At 40.8% G+C, this 18,699-nt stretch overlaps 1 protein-coding gene across 3 annotated transcripts; it reads right to left on the bottom strand.

Annotated features, from left to right (window-relative positions):
- Positions 1–14: 14 nt before the first annotated feature.
- tulp4a (TUB like protein 4a) lies at positions 15–18,233 on the bottom strand. Of its 3 annotated transcripts, XM_065273313.2 has the most exons (15): positions 18,108–18,233; positions 17,241–17,494; positions 16,758–17,151; positions 9,404–9,532; positions 9,147–9,308; positions 8,882–9,062; positions 8,503–8,610; positions 8,206–8,372; positions 7,662–7,886; positions 7,323–7,557; positions 7,073–7,217; positions 6,581–6,752; positions 6,340–6,433; positions 2,761–5,999; positions 15–2,676 (listed from the first exon to the last, which is right to left on the bottom strand). In XM_065273313.2, exons 3-15 carry the CDS (start codon positions 17,007–17,009, stop codon positions 2,560–2,562), a joined length of 5,226 nt encoding a protein of 1,741 aa, XP_065129385.1. In that variant the 5' UTR covers positions 17,010–17,151; positions 17,241–17,494; positions 18,108–18,233; the 3' UTR covers positions 15–2,559. The 3 variants fall into 3 exon arrangements, with proteins under 3 accessions (XP_065129385.1, XP_065129384.1, XP_065129386.1); XM_065273312.2 differs by having other exon boundaries at positions 16,758–17,494; XM_065273314.2 differs by having other exon boundaries at positions 6,581–6,725; positions 16,758–17,494.
- Between the last annotated feature and the right edge of the window lie 466 nt (positions 18,234–18,699).

Below are 18,699 nucleotides of genomic sequence, written 5' to 3'. Positions count from 1 at the left end.
ACTCGACTGAGAAAGGTATTTCAACCTGTACACTTTATTGGGCTACACACAGACAAAGGACACAATTCAGCTTTTGAGGAACAACAAAACTGTTCATTACAGTACAATGCAAACCCTAGTGCATAGGCTTTAAGTTAGTTAGGCCTAACCCCGAACCCCAGAGTCTGTTTAAAAAATAACAATTCAAAAAAATGGGGGAAATAGTAAAGCATATGGTTCCCCTAAATATACAGTATAGATCAAATAAACAGATAAAGACAATTGCAAAAGAAAAATGAAAGATCTGAAGAAGTCAAACGTTTTCTGCTAAGCAGTCAACTTTAAAATCTAATGACATCATGGGTATTTTCTATATTATTTAAGACAGTATGGAAACAAATATTTGCCAACTTAAGCAAACATGAACCGTAAAACAGAAGTGTTGCAATTATAACAAACCGTTACGTGCGTCTTTCAATTCCAAAGCCAATCCATGCTCACTGCGTCCAAACAAACACAAACTCCATAATAATATAATTTACCCAGCATGCCTTTGTACCGTTCAATAAAACAACTTGTTTTTCTCCATCTCCATCATATCTGTTTGGCCTATGCCTAATAAACACATTTTAAATTTAATTTCTTTTAAAATAGTTGTACAACACAGTGCAGTACAGACCACCAATCAAATTCGTACATTGTAAAACACACATCACCTTAATATTTTAAATGGGGTCAATTTCTGTGTTTTTTAAACATTTGAAAAGTCATCAATATATAAAACTGAGTAATGCAACAAAGAAAATAACATTTCTCTCCTTGGAAGGTCATAAAGTCTCATTGGAGAAAAGGTGATGATCTGCTCTCGATTCTTTGAAGAAAGACACAAACTTTAGTTGAAACTCAGCAGTGTACAAAAGACACATGACAAAATCCACCCGAAGCCACTTTACTACACATCACATCATGACCACAACCACCAACACACACCTTCACACCTGCTTTAACACCAAAACCCACTGCTGCCCCCTCCCATCCACCAACAATTCATATCAAGTATCATCCACATTATATACAACACCAAGCTGAAAAATCGCTTTCATGTTAACACAATGTTCACACTTACAGAAAATTAATTCATCGTTTTCATACTTATGTGAAATCGTGAACTGCCGTATTGACAAATTCAACGGTGAAGAAAACAGTCTTGACAATATTGCACAGTAAACAAACAAGACATAAATAAATAAATAATCTTTTTGTAACAATAAATCAACCTTCTTTTTCTCAGTTCACCATCAGGATAGTTTCTAGAGTGAATCCGGATGCAGGACCAAAATAATGAACCACATTACCCCCCTCCACCTTTGTGTTTGGACCATTCTTTCAAAATAACATACAAAAAACGCACATGCGCACACACACACAGAGTTTATCTTATGCTGCAATGGTTCCCATCACAAATACAGTCTTGCACTTTCAAAAAAACATTGAACCAAAATAAAGGGAAATATAATCCAGGGAATCCACTGTCTACAGGCCCTCCTTTAGGATGCAGATGGATTCATTCACTGTGTGCTGTACTTCACACTTCTTATTTTTTGGTATCAGTCAGATCAGATTAAACAAATCCTCAAGTATATTCTATAGTCATGAACAATCATAATCATGTGTTTTTTCCACCTTGCTTCTTTTCCGCACAAACCTACTGCTGAAGACTGCATCTAACACTGTGAAATTCTTTGCACTGATAACAAAACGTGTCAGATAAACACATTATATCAAAAAATAAAAGGTATGAAATGACATTGTTGAAACACAGTAGAAAAATATTTCCTGTTGCTCATTTGCACGTTTAGGTGGACTAAATGTGGCCTGAGAGCCATTACACAAAATCACTTCACAGAAGCGTCGGCAGGGGGCAGTCACTTCATTTCAGGAGAAAAAAGAGAATAAAAAAGAGCTCTAATTTGTACATTATTTCATAACATGAAAGAGATGCGTCAGGCTTAACAGAACAAAAATCGATGAGGCATGAAAGACAGTAGAAATAAAACATGTGAATGAAAGAATACTGAAAACTTATTTGAAAGGAATTATTCCCTAGAAACATGAGAGAACCTAGAATGCTAATGAACATAGCATCACTGGGTTAACTTTTGAGCTTGTTCTGTTTGCCTAAGCAAGTCCATATCGACTGATACAGACTGGGTTTTCAGTCTTACTATTTTTAATAAAATATTTATGACTGCAAGCCAAAAAGCATCCAATCAGATGCTAGCAATTGTACTCCAAGGGGAAAAGTCCCTGGAAGTAAGTTAAGATATGATCTCCTCAAAGTCTGACAGACATTAGTATCCTACGCAAAAAAATTCATTAGTATTGTCAGTATGTTTTACAGCAATTGATTTCAGTGCCCAGTAGTACCTCTAACACTTGGAAAATGTGGCATTGCTTCCCAGATGTAGTTTTTCAAGTATTAGTACTGCATCTTAAACTGGGAAAAACACAAAATAAGAAAAACTAAGATAGCAAAGAAACAAATAATATAATTTGTCTAAAATGTTCATGCCCAGCCAATCACTTCAGGCGCTGAGTGACATTAGCAAGTGCTACAGCAAAAGCCTGCACTGCTGAAAAAGGGTACTGAAAGTCCAGGATGTATGCATTTCCATCAATTCTTCCAAACTGCATCACCTACACAAAACAAAAATGGTTAGAAGTTAGACTATTTGAAGCTGCACCTAAACCTATAAACAAGTCAGTAGACATCTCACGTACCTGTCTGCCCTCGAGCTCAATCTGAAAGTTCTTTGCCGATTCCTGTGTAACTCTTCCTCCAAAGTCCAGCTGGTAGACCTGTGTAGCTTCATTCCATAAAGGCTGTTTGTTGGCCATGATGTAGACAAATCCCTGGCTGCCAAGACCACGGTCCTCTTTCTCATTAGACTTTCTGCATTTGATTTCATCCAGCTCGCAGCCTCCTGCCCTCAAGTTCCTTTTTGCTTTCCAGTTCTTTTTCCCACTCTGGCTCTGGTTCATCAGCTCATCTCCACTGATGAAGAGTTCTGGTTCACTCTCTGAGCTGTCCTGGAATTCATTTGTAGTGGCCTTGCTTAGCTTTTTGGCTTTTAGCTGCTCTTTCTGGCCTTTAGGTTTCTTTTTATCTCGTCCACCCAACCTTGGACTGGAGATGAGAGAGTTGAAGTCACCAAGTCCACGACCCTCTTTTTTGGATTTATTGCCCCCCTCTGTGACGGCTGGAACATTGGCCTCATCTGTCCTAGTGTTGTCGACACGTTTTCGGTTCTTCTTGCCAAATCTGTCTGTTCTTTGGGGCACTGGACTTTCATTTAGTGAGAGCACCTCCTGAAAGCTCTCCCCAGCTTCAGCTATAGCCTCTGAGGGACTAACTGCATTTTGGAGGTCTGGTGGGGGTGAAGGCATTGGAGGTGGCTGAGGTGGAGGAGAGAGAACAGGCTTATCTAGCATGTGGGAGGCCTTTGGCGGAAGAGATGGTGCAGGACCTGGGGGGCTTGGCATGGGTGGACAGGGATTGTAAGTACCCCATGGATGAAGAGGAATCGGAGTCACAGGCAGACTGGAACAGGAAGATGTTCCAGGGTACATTGGCGGGAGGGGGCAGCAAGCAAGGTTGGGCAAATTGGGTGGATAACCAGGTGGCAAGACCATTGCTTGCTCTTGCTGGGAAAACTGAAGTGGAGCAACCACCTCTTTGGGTGAGGGGGGGCGCAGTGAACCTTGCATTTGCTGAAGGTGGGGACCACTGTAGGCTGCACTTGGTGGATAGGGCAAGGCAATCTGATAAGCTCCTGGTGTTTGGAAAGTTGCGGCATGAGGACTTGTTGGAGACTTAGGTGAGAGCACAAAAGGAAGACGGGAAACATCTAAATGCTGTGCAGGGCTAAGAATAAGTGGGGGAGGTTTGTGGGATACAGGAGGTCCAGAAGTGGGCAATGATGGAGTACGCTCCTGAGGAACCCAGATCTCCTCAGTAGGAGATGGTTCCCATTGATACGGTGGTGGTCGTTTAACTGGCAAACTAACTACCTCTGTATTTAGAGACACCTGCCTCAGAGACTGATTCAAAGCCTCATCCTCTGTAAAGGCGGAATTAATATAGTCAGTCCTTTCTCTGTTACCACCTCCACTAGCAACACCACCACTGCCATCCATACTGAGCAAATTATAGGAGGATTGGGAAGGCAGAGGTGAAGCACTGTTAGAGTGCACAATAACAGTGCTGTGAGATGCACCACCCCCAGTTGGTGGAAAATCTTGCCTAATGATTGTACCACCAGCTATTCCATTACTTCCACTGCTGGGGCCCCCACCACTTGCACCACTGTTACTACTGCACTGACTGCATGTATAAAGAGCTGTTGCCCCTCTTTGCTGGTAGGAAGCAGACAAAGTACTGGCTTTGGCCTTACTGGGGAGCGTCCTCTGGGGATCCAGCATCTGAGAAACCTTCAGTGCAGCCTCCCGACTGTTCCGCCTCAGGGTTGCATGAATCAGGCTGCTGTCAAGTCTCTGACCAGGGCTATGCCCCGCTCCAACCTGATTAGCTGTGTCAGGGTAAGGGGGTGGGTCCCCGCTAGGTATAGAGTACCTTGGCACAGTGAGACGGTTCAGTGTGGCTGAGGCGTAGGGCAGCTGCACCTTCTTCCCATCTGCAGCAGAGGAAGATGATGCGACCCTGAGGGTGGCAGAGCTACCAGGGCCCTGCAATGTGTAAACATTCTGGTTGCAAACAAGTCGTGTACGGGGACGGCACACCTCCTCCACATTTCCGCTGCTGTCAAATGTGGTAATTCGCTCATAGCCCAAAGGGGTTGGGTACTGAGGGGCCTGTGCACCAGGTGGATACAGGGCCAGATCCCCTTTTTTAAGACAAACTTCCCCTGAGGACGGTGTGCTAGAGCTGCCTCCAGCTGCTCCGGATGTAAGATTTGAAGAGGAAGCAGATGGGACAGCAGCCGCAACTGTGCCAGGATAGGGGGGAGGAGGGTTCATCTTGCTAATCTCAAGAGGAGCAGCAAAAACAACTGCATCACCCTCAGCCAGTTGTGGGGCAGAACGAGTAGTTTTAACCTTAAGCAGAACCTCATGCTCCCCTCGCTCTGTAGTGTGCTCTCCTGTAGTGGGAGGAACTGGCATTGAACTTTTCGGGAGCTGAATGACTGGGCAAGATGACTGACCTGAGGACAAAGCTGGAACAGGGATTTGGAGCTGATGCTGCTGTTGCAACTGCTGCATTTGCTGGTGCTGCAGCTGCAGTTGCATTTGTAGATGCTGCTGTTGGATTTGATGTTGAAGCTGCTGCTGCATTTGCTGCTGTTGCTGCATCTGTTGTATTTGCTGCTGCATGTGTTGCTGCTGCAAAATCTGCTGCTGTTGAAGCTGATACTGTTGAAGCTGTTGCTGAAGGTGTTGATGCTGCTGCTGTTGTTGATAGTGTTGTTGCATCTGGACCTGTTGTTGTTGTTGTTGATGATGATGATGATGCTGTTGCTGTGATTGCTGTTGGGATGTTGAATGTTGAGGAACTACAAGCCGTCCAACTTCCATACCCCCAAAAATTACATGGCCAGGACTAGAATACCTGGCAGGAACACTGTACTGCGCTGTGAGCATGGTGTCCTGCTGTCCTTGGTCAACCACCCCAGGTGGTGCCACAGTTGACGTTGGATTGGACAACACATCCAGTTGCACGTTTTGATTGGCTAGAAGGGACTGGACCAGGCCAATGCTTTGGGTTGGAGACATGGCTTGGGCAGGGCTGTGTATGGGAGCAATGGGTATGTTGACAGTGCAGGGTGGATTATCATCGGTGATTCCTGATGCTCCTGTGACAGGCAGGTCATCCTCATCCTCACTGAAGACATTAGGACTGAACATTGGTAGATTTATGTATTCCACAGAGATCTTCCTCACCTCCGGGAGGTAAATAGTCATCTGTCTGGGCTGGAGATGAAGCAAACTTGTCTTGTAGACAACTAAAGAGGATACAGAATAAAATTATTATATATGTTAATGTGTGTGTCTGTTTTTTTTGAGGGTCGGGTACCTTTTTTCGGCACTTTACACTGTGTAATAACAAAAATATTTATTTCAGTAAGAAAATAACGATGCATCACATTGGCCTTTTTGTTGTGTCTGAACAACTTGCAGGGGTGACATCACGTCAACAGGGTGTCTCTCTCTTTTTATACACTTACTCTCGCACGATGCCCAGATGCATTATCAGGTACCCAGAGTTCGGTACACAACCCTACTGTTTATATACAAGATACAATACTTATTATGTGGTTTTTATTACTGAAAAGCAAATATTACCTGCACCGAGATTTGTTGGCAAAAATTCTGCTAGTCCAACAATTTTGAACTTTGTTCCCCATATGTTGGACGTAACTTGAGCAAGATAATTGTGCTAAAATGCAAGGAGACAAAAATTCTTATGAGAAATGTTGGGCCAATAACTGTAATTGACTACACAAATAGTGAAATGATACTGAGATCTTTTCACAAATGTTCCAGCAGTAATGTAGTCTAGCTGTAAGAATGCAGTGAGTAGTACCTGTGTGATATCATCTAGGGGAAATTCTCGCCGAGTCAAACTCGGGGAGCCAATAGAAGGTTTCCGAATGGGCAACCGTGGCGATCTGGAGATTTCCTGTGTGGTACGGGAGAGCTTTGGGGATTTACGGGGATCTATATTTATCCTGTTGGTAAAGGGACACACTAAGTCTCTACAGAGAAAGTAGCAAATGAAGAAAAGAGTTTATGGTGAGTTTGTAATGACATGCAGGCTAAAATTGCAGCAGAATTCACATTGTTTTGTGGGTTTGAATCCCCCAAAATCAAACTTTTTCTTTCACAACTCTGAAGACATGTTTCATGCTAGAAAGAGGAGTTAGAATTTAAGGAAAGCTTTTACAATGCACATTTTATTATTAAGCCAGTTAATATTTAATTAAATTAGGCACATAAAGCAAACCTATATGAAAGTAAAGCAGTTGAGAAATGATCATGCAAATCTAAAAAAAAGATACTCAAGTGTGGACAGTACCTGGGAAGTTTGGGAGACTTGCTACCTCTGGAGATCTTTGGTGATTTCTTGCCCACCCAATCATCATTGAGCTCAATATCACTTGAATCTGAGCAATTGCAGCTGTCAATCATGGAGGGTATGAAGCTATTTCCATAGACTTCATCTGTAATGAAGAAACCATCTGATAAGAAGGAATGTAAGAATAAAAACAAATGCCATTTTGGTACGGTGGACCAAAACAGACACACCTACGGTGTCCCGAACCCACCTGTTTTTCCATCAGTTTTTGGGTCCATAATGACAAATTCAGGGCGGAGCTTACTGATTCTTCGGCCTTTCAGTATAGGTACTAGCCCCCCCAAATACTCCAAGTACAAGGTGAAGCATGGGCCACCGACTTCTGGGTTGTCCTCAGTGCGTTTCATAGTGCAGTGGAGACGCTCATTACCCGATGTTGGGTAACTAACAAAGTCTCGCATGTTATTGGGATCTGGGATGGGGGGCTATGGGAGTAGGGGCAGAAACAAAAAACACAATAAAATACTTCAGAAACAAGGCTTTATATGAAGAACTGAAACAAATCTGGAAATTATCGAAAATGTTCTACCTTAATGGTTGGGACAAAGGCAAAAGACACATATGTGCTTAGGCGAGAGGGCATGTTGAGCTTGGCCACATCCTTCTCATCATGTACTCCGCTGGCAATGACCTGCTGGGACAGCAACTGTAGACTGGCAACCCTGTGTTCCACCCGAACCACATACAGCGCTGGGCCACAAGCAAGAAACAGGCGAGAATCTCGATGGCCCCAGCACAATGTACTGATCTGTCTCTGAATACAGATGATACACACATGCACACTCTTATGAGTACTGTACATTCCTTATATATTTCTCTTTAAATCAGTGTTCTTCACATCCAACCCTGGAGAGCCGGTGCCCTGCAGAGTTTAGCTCCAACCTTAATCAAACGCACCTGAGCAAGCCATGTCTTCATGATCAATAGAAAATCACAGGTAGGCGTGTTCGATTAAGGTTGAAGCTAAACTCTGCAGGGCACCGGCTCTCAAGGGTGGATGTGAAGAACACTGTTTTAAATGTTTAAATTGTATATAATGAATAACACGGTAAGGTGCGTGACTGTGCGCTCACCTGAGCAGGTGTTTCCAGCGAGTAAATGTGTTCACCATGGACATTGTAAAACTTAACAATGGCATTTCGGGTTACTTGGGCACTGGCAGGATCAGAGGTCATCCCAAGCCTCTCCATCCCAGCCACAGCTAAGAGATCACCCTGAGAGCACCACTGCACGACCACATCTGACAAACACACACAGATGTATCGCAATTTATAACCCACTGCATTACATTTCCGCATGCAGAAAAGCCTAAGGAATGAATAGGCCCACCAGGAGGGAAAATAAAAATATTAAAGTTAACTCATGTGCACCTTTGAGCCCTGTTTGTATTGTTGTAGGAGAGAGGTCATCGTAGTTACTCATCAGATTGATGTCTCCAGAGGTGAAGCAGACAGTCAGCACTGGCTTGAGACTGCACACTAACACAAGACACAAAACACAAGTTACATCAACTGCACAGGAGTTGTAGGGTCTTTTTTTAAGTTATTATTTGGGCCATTTTTGCCTTTATTTGACAGACAGTAATTAAGGAAACGACAGGAAACTACAGGGTGGAGAGAGGGCTATTGGATCGGCAAAGGATCTTGAGCCAAGATTCGAACTTGGGTCACCGGAAGTGCGTCTGCACCATATGTTGGAGCACTGTCCAATACACCATCGGCTTCAACAAGCGCAGATGAGCTTCTTTACCCTGCAGTGGTGTGCAGTCATCCGAGTCTGTGTCACTCTCACTGCTGTCCTCAACCAGAAAACTGGGGTAGTTCCAGGCCATGCTGACGATACCCTCCGCCTCATGGAGCAGTATATGAGCCAACATCCGCCCGTGACAGTCCATGACTATCACCTGCCCATCTGCTGTGCCAAACAACACCTGAGGAACAAACAGAAACCTAGAGCAATGATCTCTGACCAGTGCACACTTCTAGAAAGCAATGAACAGTCACAGGTGTGTTACCTGCTGATCATCCGGGGTCCATATCCCACAGGTGATTTGACTCTCCAGGTTGATTTCGGAGGACCAATGGCGCTGACCACTCACCGAGCCCACCAACACAAAACCATCACGATATGAAATCAGAGCTTGTGTTCCATCATGAGACCACGTAAAGTCACTGACCTACACAAGTAAGATGAATAAAACTCATTACTGCGGGTCAATTCTAGGTGAGAAGATTTCAATAACAGAAGCTAAATGAGTCCACTTGGGCTTACCTGAGCTCCACGATCATTCACCAACTCTACAGACCAGCGGCCTTCATACTGGATCCAAACAAAGATCCCTCCATCTGTGTCACATGTGGCGAGCTTCTGAAAGGGTTCATTCCACCTGACTAACACCACCTGCAAGAGCAACAAAACACAAATCTTATTTTTTTCCCCACTGACATGACTAATTCCAGTGAGCATCTTCATTTTTACAGACAAAAGAGTTTAAGAATCAGGTTCTGGAAAAAAACTATACACTTTCCACACGTTTCTTTCACAGAAAAAAATAGATTTTTCTAATTGCATGTGATGTTAGATGAGCAAATACAGTAGGTCAGGGTTCTTTAACCCTGGTCCTCAGGGACCCCCTTCCAAAAAGTTTTTGAGCTCTCCTTATTTGAAACACCTGAACCAACTCATCAGTCTACTTCCAATATGTCTCTCTAACAAGCTAATGAGTTAAATCAAGAGTGTTAATTAAGGAGACATCTAAAACATTCTGGAAGGGGACCTCGAGGACCATGGTTGAACACTGCAGTAGGTGGTCACTCATGAGCTTTACTGTAACCAGTGGAGGCCGGTGACTTCTTTTTCGAGGGCGCACGATGCAAAGCACTATTACACTTAGTATTTAGCCCGTCATGTGTGTCATTTTCATGTCAGAATATGTCTTCGATGCGTCAGGTGAAAACTATGTGCATCATGTTTTATGTTACATGCCTGCTGCAGACACTTCAAATGTGTTTATGATAAAAGTGACACTCACGTTTCCAGATACTCTTAATGTAATGTGTAATCAGAGTTTAGTGTTAATTTAGTGTCTTGTGAGTATTTTGTGAACGTGTCGCTTTTATCATAAACCCTTTCGCATGATGCATATAGGTTCACGACACATCGAAAACATATTTTGAATTCCCACCCTCGGATGAAAAGTCCCAATAAAGTCACAAGTTGCATTTCCATTATCCTTCAAATAGCAGGATTCTGGATTCTTTACCTTAGAAAAGCATTAGCATTTCTTGTCTAAAGCCCAGGATACACTGCAGGATTGGTGCGGCATTGATCATTTAAACTTGGGTACGACAAGCATATAGACTGTACGATGATGACACGACACCTATTGAATCGGAGGCTGTGACGAATGCGACACACGTTAGTACAACTTCATTAGCATGCGCTAGTAAACAAATACTGGTACGAACCTCTCTCACTGTACGACACAAGAACACAGATTAAGAGCCACAATCACCACAATTGTTTCACAAAGGTAATTTTTCATCTGGGAGAGCCAGAAATGGTTCAGTCAGTGTATCCTGGGCTTAATGGTCACACCTCAATTTTGCAATTTCTATATGGGAATTTAATAATGAATTCTCAGGGCGAGTTAAATCTTTTTTTGGCCCATTAACCTGTAAAAGAAAACCTGCATAATAATTCTGCACACCTGAATATAAGCGTTTTACCTCCAGCCATTATTAACTATAATATATTACCTTAAATGATTAAAGACTAAATTAATGATATTTATTAAAATGTATGTGGTTTGGAATTGCTCAAATGTTTTTGATAAAATACTGACTTAATTTCGACACCTGACACGCGTAATAGTCACATGATTCTTTTTTAAAATGTCACATTTTCATGATAGGGATAAAATTATCTTTTAGTTGCATAATATCGGTTAATGAAAACGCTGTCATTTCACAATAGTTTAATAGTTTTAGTTTTTGGAAACCTGGCTAGAGATACATAGATGCCTGTACTGCCTGTGTGTAAATCAGACAAAAGATGCAGGTGACCTCAGATAACACATGAATCTATATTGAGGCAAAGGATCAGACATGTTCAGTTCAGCGAGTTAAGCAGCAGTCAGTGACGCAGCAGATCAAACATCATAACAAGAAGATCAGACTGATCATGTCACCAAATGCTGAGATTACAGCCGGTGCTAAAGACTTAATAATACAGTCGTGGCCAAAAATATTAGCACCCTTGGTAAATATGATCAAATAATCTGTAAAAAATTCATCTGCATTGTTAATCCTTTTGATTTTTTATTTAAAAAATTCACAAAAATGTATCCTTTCATTGGATAATAGGAATTTAAAATGGAGGGGAAATATCATTATGAAATCAATGTTTTTCTCAAATACTCATTGGACACAATTATTAGCACCCCTAGAAATTCTTATTGGTAAAATATCTCTGAAGTATATTCCCATTCATTTTCACAATTTTCAGAACTCCAGCTAATTGTAAACACAAAATCATTCAGCTCTGGCTTCTGTTTCACAAAAATATAAAGAGGAGGGGAAACAAAGCCTAAATTCCCTTAATCATCCATCACAATGAGAAAAACCAAAGAATATATTTCTGATGTGCAGCAAAAGATAATTGATCTTCACAAATTGGTAAAGTGGCTTTAAGAAAAGGGCTAGAGCAGTGAAAATGAGCATTTCCATCATCAGGGCAATAATTAAGAATTTCCAACCATCAGAAAATGTTACAAAACTGCCTGAAAGAGAACCTATGCCTATATCGTCCTAATGTGCGGTGAGAAGGAGAGTTTGAGTAGCTAAAGACTCTCCTAGGGTCACAGCTGAAGAATTGCAGAAAATTGTTGAGCCTCTGGTTCAGAAAACCTTTTAAAAAATTGTCAAACAGAACCTACATCAACACATGTTGTTTGGGAGGGTTACAAGAAAAATTCTCCTAGCTCATTCAAAAACAAACTAAAGCATATTCAGTTATCAGTCATGACTGGAACTTTAAATGGGAATGGCTTCTATGGTCAGATGAAACTAAAAAATGAGCTTTTAGCAGCAAACACTCAAGATGGGTTTGGTAAACACAGAGAAAAAAAGTACCCCATGTGTACAATGAAATATACTGCTGTGTTTTTGATGTTGTGGGCCTATATTTCTGCTGGAGGTTCTGGACATCTTGTTAAAATACATGGCATCATGGATTCTATCAAATACCAACAGATAAAAAATCCGTAAGTGACTGACTCTGTTAGAATTCTTATAATGGGCCATGTTTGGATCCTCTAACTGTACAATAACCAAAACACAAACCTCAAAAACAACACAAAAATGGGTCACTGAGCTCAAAACCAAGCTTCTGCTAAAGCCATTCCACTCTTCTGACCTGAACCCCACAGAAAATGAGAGGAGTGAACTGAAGAGGAGAAGCAACAACATGTAGCTGGGAATCTAAAAGGTCTGGAGTGATTCTGGATGAAGGAATGGTCTCTGATCTCTTGTTAGGTGATTTCTTACCTCATCAGTCATTATAGGAGAAAATTTAGACCTGTTAAACTGGCAAATGGAGGTTTTAAAAAGTATTGAATAAAAGGGTGCTAATAATTTTGGACAATGTGTATTAGAGAAACACATTTATTTCATAATCATATTTCCCCCCATTTTAAATTCTTATTATCCAATAAAAGAATACATTTTTGTGATTTTTTTTAATGAAAAATCAAAAGGATTAACAATGCAGATGAATTTTCACAGCCTTATTTGATCATATTTACCAAGGGTGCTAATATTTTTGGCCACGACTGTAATCACGTGTCTTATAAATATACTCACTGGACTCTTAAAATTGAGAGTGCATTAAACATGTTACATTATTCATGCTAACTATATATGCAAACTCATACAGCACTGTGTTAATAAATGAAGTATAACTGCATAAATTTTAGCACATAAAAAGAACAAAAAATGATAGTAATTAACAAAATGTTGGGTAATTGTGCATTGCCAGCAAAATCACTACAAATATATCATCGATTAAACATAAAATTATACAGCAAAACCTGAAATGGCTTCACTCACTCAAAAACAAAAATAAACTAAGTGATTCACCAGGATTTCTCAGTGTATAACTACTGCTTCAAGCATAAAGACTTAAGTGTGAATGCAGGACAGACTCTTTTAATGTAAGATGTGACCTCAGGATCCGGTTATATAAGAGGGACTTAACAACATGACACATGAACAGACATCTTCAGAAGACATTATGACTGCTGTCTGCTGGTGTGGGGACATGCTGCTGGTCACCATCACAAGCCAAAAGCTCAGACCATCTAAAAAGTCTCTCAATGTAAGTGTAATAGAGGACTGACCGCACTCTGAGGCCATAAGACAGCAAAGTAAGGATAAATGCTCTCTATACATCAATACACAATCATAAAAAGTTCACAAAACATTTGCAGATGATGGTCGATAGTGATAAACCAATACGTCTTTTTAATGGCTTATACTGACAATGAGAAAATGAGCAATCTGGCTGATTGGCTGATATGAGGCCAATATAAAGGTTGAGGGTCAACGTACATTGCGTGTGATGCAATTTTCATCATCAGAAGAGTGCCCACGTACTATAAGCACATCGCATTTTGAATTCCCTTGTATATTGTAACTGTGGGTTTAAACAAACCTCTAGTTCAACGATTTGCGCGAGTAGATTACATACAAAGTCAATGCAAAAGACGCGATCAGATGCGTCCTCGCGTGTGGCAATGCGAATGACATGATATGGGAGCAGCGTTTAACACAAAAACACGCGCTATTTGCCTCAAACGCATCTTCGCCAAAGTTGAAAATATTCAACTTGTGCGAAAAATTTGCATGACACGAAGATAAATCCCGCGAGTAATCTAGAGCGAGCAACGCGATTTCCTGTGTTTGGTGTGTACGTAGCATAAGTGTAGGTCGCGAATTTTCCGCTCTCTGCTATGAGCTGCTAGGTTTACCTTTGCACCCGCCGTCTAGCCAACAGCATAACTGTTCACACCAGACGCAAGTTTAATTATTTGCGCGATTAGATTACATACAAAGTCAATGCAAAGACACGATCAGACACGTCCTCCCAAGGGGCGGTGCGTTTGATGCGAAAACACGCACTATTCGTCTCAAACGCGTCTTTGCCCAAGTTGAAAATATTAAACTTGAGCGAAAAATTTGCATGACACGAAGTTCAATCCCACAAGTAATCTTAGCGAGTAATGCGATGCCCCGCATTTGGTGTGTCTGTAGCATAACGGTATAAGAACTACTTGGCAGGTATTAAGTAAGGCCCCTTCTGACTGGTCTAATTTGGAAAATCTAAGCATGCAACACACAAATGATAGACATGTAAAATACATTTAAGTAATCGCAACTCTCTGTGATATGAATAGCGCATACACTGTCATCACAATCATTTCCCCCGAATTAATCATGTAGCTTTAGTTTACGTAAAAGAAACTATATTTCGGGCTTAGCGCAAATGTTATTAAAGTAAATGAATGCCAAACATTTTGTGCATAATATTTATGAATAGAACAACAAATTAGAAAAAAAACTAAGATTAATCCGCTAATTACAATTATAAAATAGTTGCATTTATCTGCCATTGCCAATATATATCGGAGACAGCAGCACTATATCACTCTTTGACTTATCGTCAGGCATTACAACAAAATGCATGCTTTATATTGGATGCTAACAAAAGAAGGTAACATTTCTCCCAAACATCTATTTGCTGTGTAGTCACAGTCTCCTGAAAGAGACAGATCACGTATGAAAGAGTGATTCAGAACAGAAGCAGCAGTCTTTAACATCAGATGAAGAGACGCCTTAAAGATTCAACAAGGTTTAAAATCCCAACAGGGAACAGATTACAGCAGGGTTATTTTTATCCTCCAGTATTTTTGCTCTCTTCATGTGTGATGGACACAGACATGATGTGAAAGCTCTCTGGAGAGAAATAATAAACCATGATGCAAACACAGAGACGCTGCGTGGACAGATCAGACTGTTTAACACTCATAGAGCTACAGACTAAAAACCTTTACCTAGCACATGCACTATTGTTTTGGTTTTGTCCAGGCATGGACATTATTGTCATCGTACAGAAGTTTCTTTTGTGTCTCACAGACAAAACAACAGCACACGTGTCTGAAAGTCAATAAGGACAAAAGTGCTGTAACAGTAAGAAAAGAAGAGCAGACGGATGAAAGTGTGGTTCACATGCAGATGAGAGATGGTTACAGTTAATGAAGTTTGTGAGCTCATACTTCATAACCTGACATCTCTCATTAACCAGCGTCATGAGAACAGTGACAGGACGGGAAATTATACTGCTGCCTGTGATGGATTTTCCCCTCCACTGCACTGCTGTCCTACCCGACCCACAATACCACACCTCCACACATAAACCGCCATGTGAAATAACATCATACATCATACGTGATGATTACAACTCACTCAAAACCTCCGAAATGTGCTTTGTTATTTATTATGCATTAACAATACAGGAAACAATACATTAAATCATTCTGAAGGGTTCCCACACCTTTTACCATTGAATTTCTATTATTTTAAGTGGACATTTCACAAGACTTTTTAAAATGTAAAATGAATCTTTGATGTCCCCAGAGTATGTATGTGAAGTTCCATCTTAAAATACCATATAGATCATTTATTATAACATGCTAAAATAACCACTTTGTAGATGTGAGCAAAAATGTGCAGTTTTTGGGTGTGTCCTTTAACATGCAAATGAGCTGATCTCTGCACTAAATGGCAGTGCCGTGGTTGGATAGTGCAGATTAAGAGGTGGTATTATCCCCTTCGGACATCACAAGGGAAGCCAAATTTCAATTAGCTCTTTTTCCCATATGCTTGCAGAGAATGGTTTACCAAAACTAAGTTACTGGGTTGTTATTTATCACATTTTCTAGGTTGATATAAGAACTGGGGACCAAATTATAGCACTTAAACGTGAAAAAGTCTAATTTTCATGATATTTCCCCTTTAAATCTTTCAGTTACTAGATAAGGATTTTTACTAAGGCTGCACAATATTGGAGAAAGATTTAGTTTGATAATCCTCGATAATATTCGGTATGTGCTACAGTAATGCTTTAAGTTTGTAAAATTAAATGTAAACTATATTAAAATATACTTAAACTATAAAACCAACATGCATGTTTCACGATCCTTCTCTCACCATCTCACCCGTCTCTCTGCATTGACCTAAAATGTTGACTACATTTAATTTTAAAATAATTAAACCATTCAGTCATTGGAAACCATTGTGATATACACATTAGCATTTTTCCTAAAAGTTCTGATATATTGTGCGATCCTAATTTTGACACATTATTTTTCAAGATTTATGGACAAGATTTCCATTTATAGTCACCAAGTGCTGAGGAAAACTAGAAACCTGTTATCGATTCACCTATGAAATTCATCTTTACATACCTGAGAGTCACAATTTTTCCCTCGAATATTTGCAGGTTTAATAGAAAGCCTGGATTTAAAGGTGTCATTGTTTAAAACTCGATGTGTCAGGTCTTTGCTCACCTCACTATTGTGTCCCCTCAGGTTGAAGTTGATGCGTTGCGGGGTGGTTCTGTCTCTTCTGCAGTGACAGGAGGTGAATGTCACCCCTACAACACCCCTGCTGTTTCCTGTGGCCAGCCAGCCCTCCTCGTAGTACCGCCTTCTGCATACGGGCTTCTCCTTCTCGCTCCTGGGCACGCGCCCCTTCCAGGACAGGCACAGGATGTTGGAATCGCTGCACAGGACGGGGCCATGTTCCACTGCCGCAAACATACCTGCCTAGAGTGCGGCGAACGGATGCGGAGAAAATCCACACGGTCACCCTGCTCACCAGTGGGTCCCTGGGGTCCAGCCGTGAGGGGCCGCCAGTTCACAATCGGTTTAAGCGCAAACGCATCCGCAGAACTGCATAAAACTACAAACAAGGCACATACATAAACGCGACAGTGCCTTTCTGGGGAATATTCGGCACAGGCGTTCAGTTCGGAGTCTGTGAGAATTTACCTGTCCACAGTGGCAAAATATATCCAGTCAGGGGAAACTTTCTCCGCCTTCACGTTCAAAACGTAGCCTCATGACGTCATCGCGCCTCAGTTCATTGTGACCCCGGACTGAATGCTCCTCTCCGCGTGCTCATGGCAGCAAGAGCGCGCGGACGGGATTCTCCTGCGCGTCAGCTGCTTGAGCGCGCGAGTGACGACTCGGCGTGTGACGTCATCGCATCAGATGAGCCGTCGACCAATTAGCGTCGGGGATTCCTTAAAGGAGGACAGAGACGGATAATAAACACATCTGTGATTTTTAATGTACTTACAGCAATGTCTGCATGTCAGAAATATCAGAAACTGAAGTTTTAATTTCCTTTCTGCGGCAGACTGTTGATATATACTCACAGAAATACATAGACAGATATGCCAGGCATGTACATTAAGAAAAAAATAATACCACACAGTTAAAAAATAAATAAACATGTTACGTTTTAATGTTAAAAAAATAATCTAAATATCAACAAATACTGCCACAGGCTCGATGGTTTGAGGTAATAAAAATTAAGTGCAGATCTTTTGTGTATGTTAGACCCACCCCATACAAACAGACACTGATCACAGTTAGTCAACTGCAATGGCAGATGCAAGAATTAAATGTGACCTATGAATCTCCCCACATACAAAAAAAAATGCTGTTTTAAACCAATTTCATCTTTGATGCTTTGCTCTTCGTCTCTGGCTTTTGTTAGCTCCGCAGCTACATTCATTTCAGACGCTCCCTCTTTGTTTTTCCGCTCAAAAATACAACAACAGCATGTGCAAAATGAACGGAACCGGACTGCAGGTGATAATAAAACCCAACCGAACCCGTCTTGTGGTTTACCTGCGTATGTGGATGTCAGATGAAGGTGTTTTCTGCGTCGCTGCTCTGTCTCTCAATCTGATGCTGTCTGGGCCCCTGCACTGGGTCACGTGACCACCACATGATCCCATGCAGCCTTTAATTTTATTCCTTGTCCAGAAGATTTACAGGGCATGTATGTATTCTAAAATGTGCTTATTTATTGTTAATTAGTTAAAACAAAAAATATTAACAAGAATAAAATAATAAAACAAATACATTATTAATGATATAGAAGAATAAACAGGCAAAATATTATAAAATACTATTTCATAAGACTAGAAATACTTAACACAATCATTTAGATGAGCTGTAAAACTCAGTAAACTAAATAAATTTATAAATAAAACATTTAGATCAATACAAAACAATGATTCATATCCAACACTGAATAGTCTTTATATTTTAATTCTTAAATATATTAAAAGAAAAAAAAACATGGAAACAGATGTATTAATCTATTACAAAAAACAAACAAGACATAGACATATTAAATATTTTATTAAACAGAAATAAAATAAAGCGCAATGGATTCATTATCACAGAATACACTTAAAAGTTGAAATATAAAGGC

Source organism: Paramisgurnus dabryanus, chromosome 1, assembly GCF_030506205.2.
Source record: "Paramisgurnus dabryanus chromosome 1, PD_genome_1.1, whole genome shotgun sequence".
NCBI classification, from domain to species: domain Eukaryota; kingdom Metazoa; phylum Chordata; class Actinopteri; order Cypriniformes; family Cobitidae; genus Paramisgurnus; species Paramisgurnus dabryanus.
The sequence above is the reverse complement of the archived record's forward strand: the minus strand, read 5'-3'. Positions and strand labels throughout refer to the sequence as shown.

Excerpts from the sequence above, each read along its gene's own strand:
- tulp4a (XM_065273312.2), bottom strand. The coding sequence starts at position 17,009 with ATGTTTGCGGCAGTGGAACATGGCCCCGTCCTGTGCAGCGATTCCAAC. Across the intron at positions 9,063-9,146 it reads GGACCCCGGATGATCAGCAG|GTGTTGTTTGGCACAGCAGA; the intron begins GTAACACACCTG and ends TTTGTTCCTCAG. Across the intron at positions 6,753-7,072 it reads AAGTCTCCCAAACTTCCCAG|AGACTTAGTGTGTCCCTTTA; the intron begins GTACTGTCCACA and ends CTTTCTCTGTAG.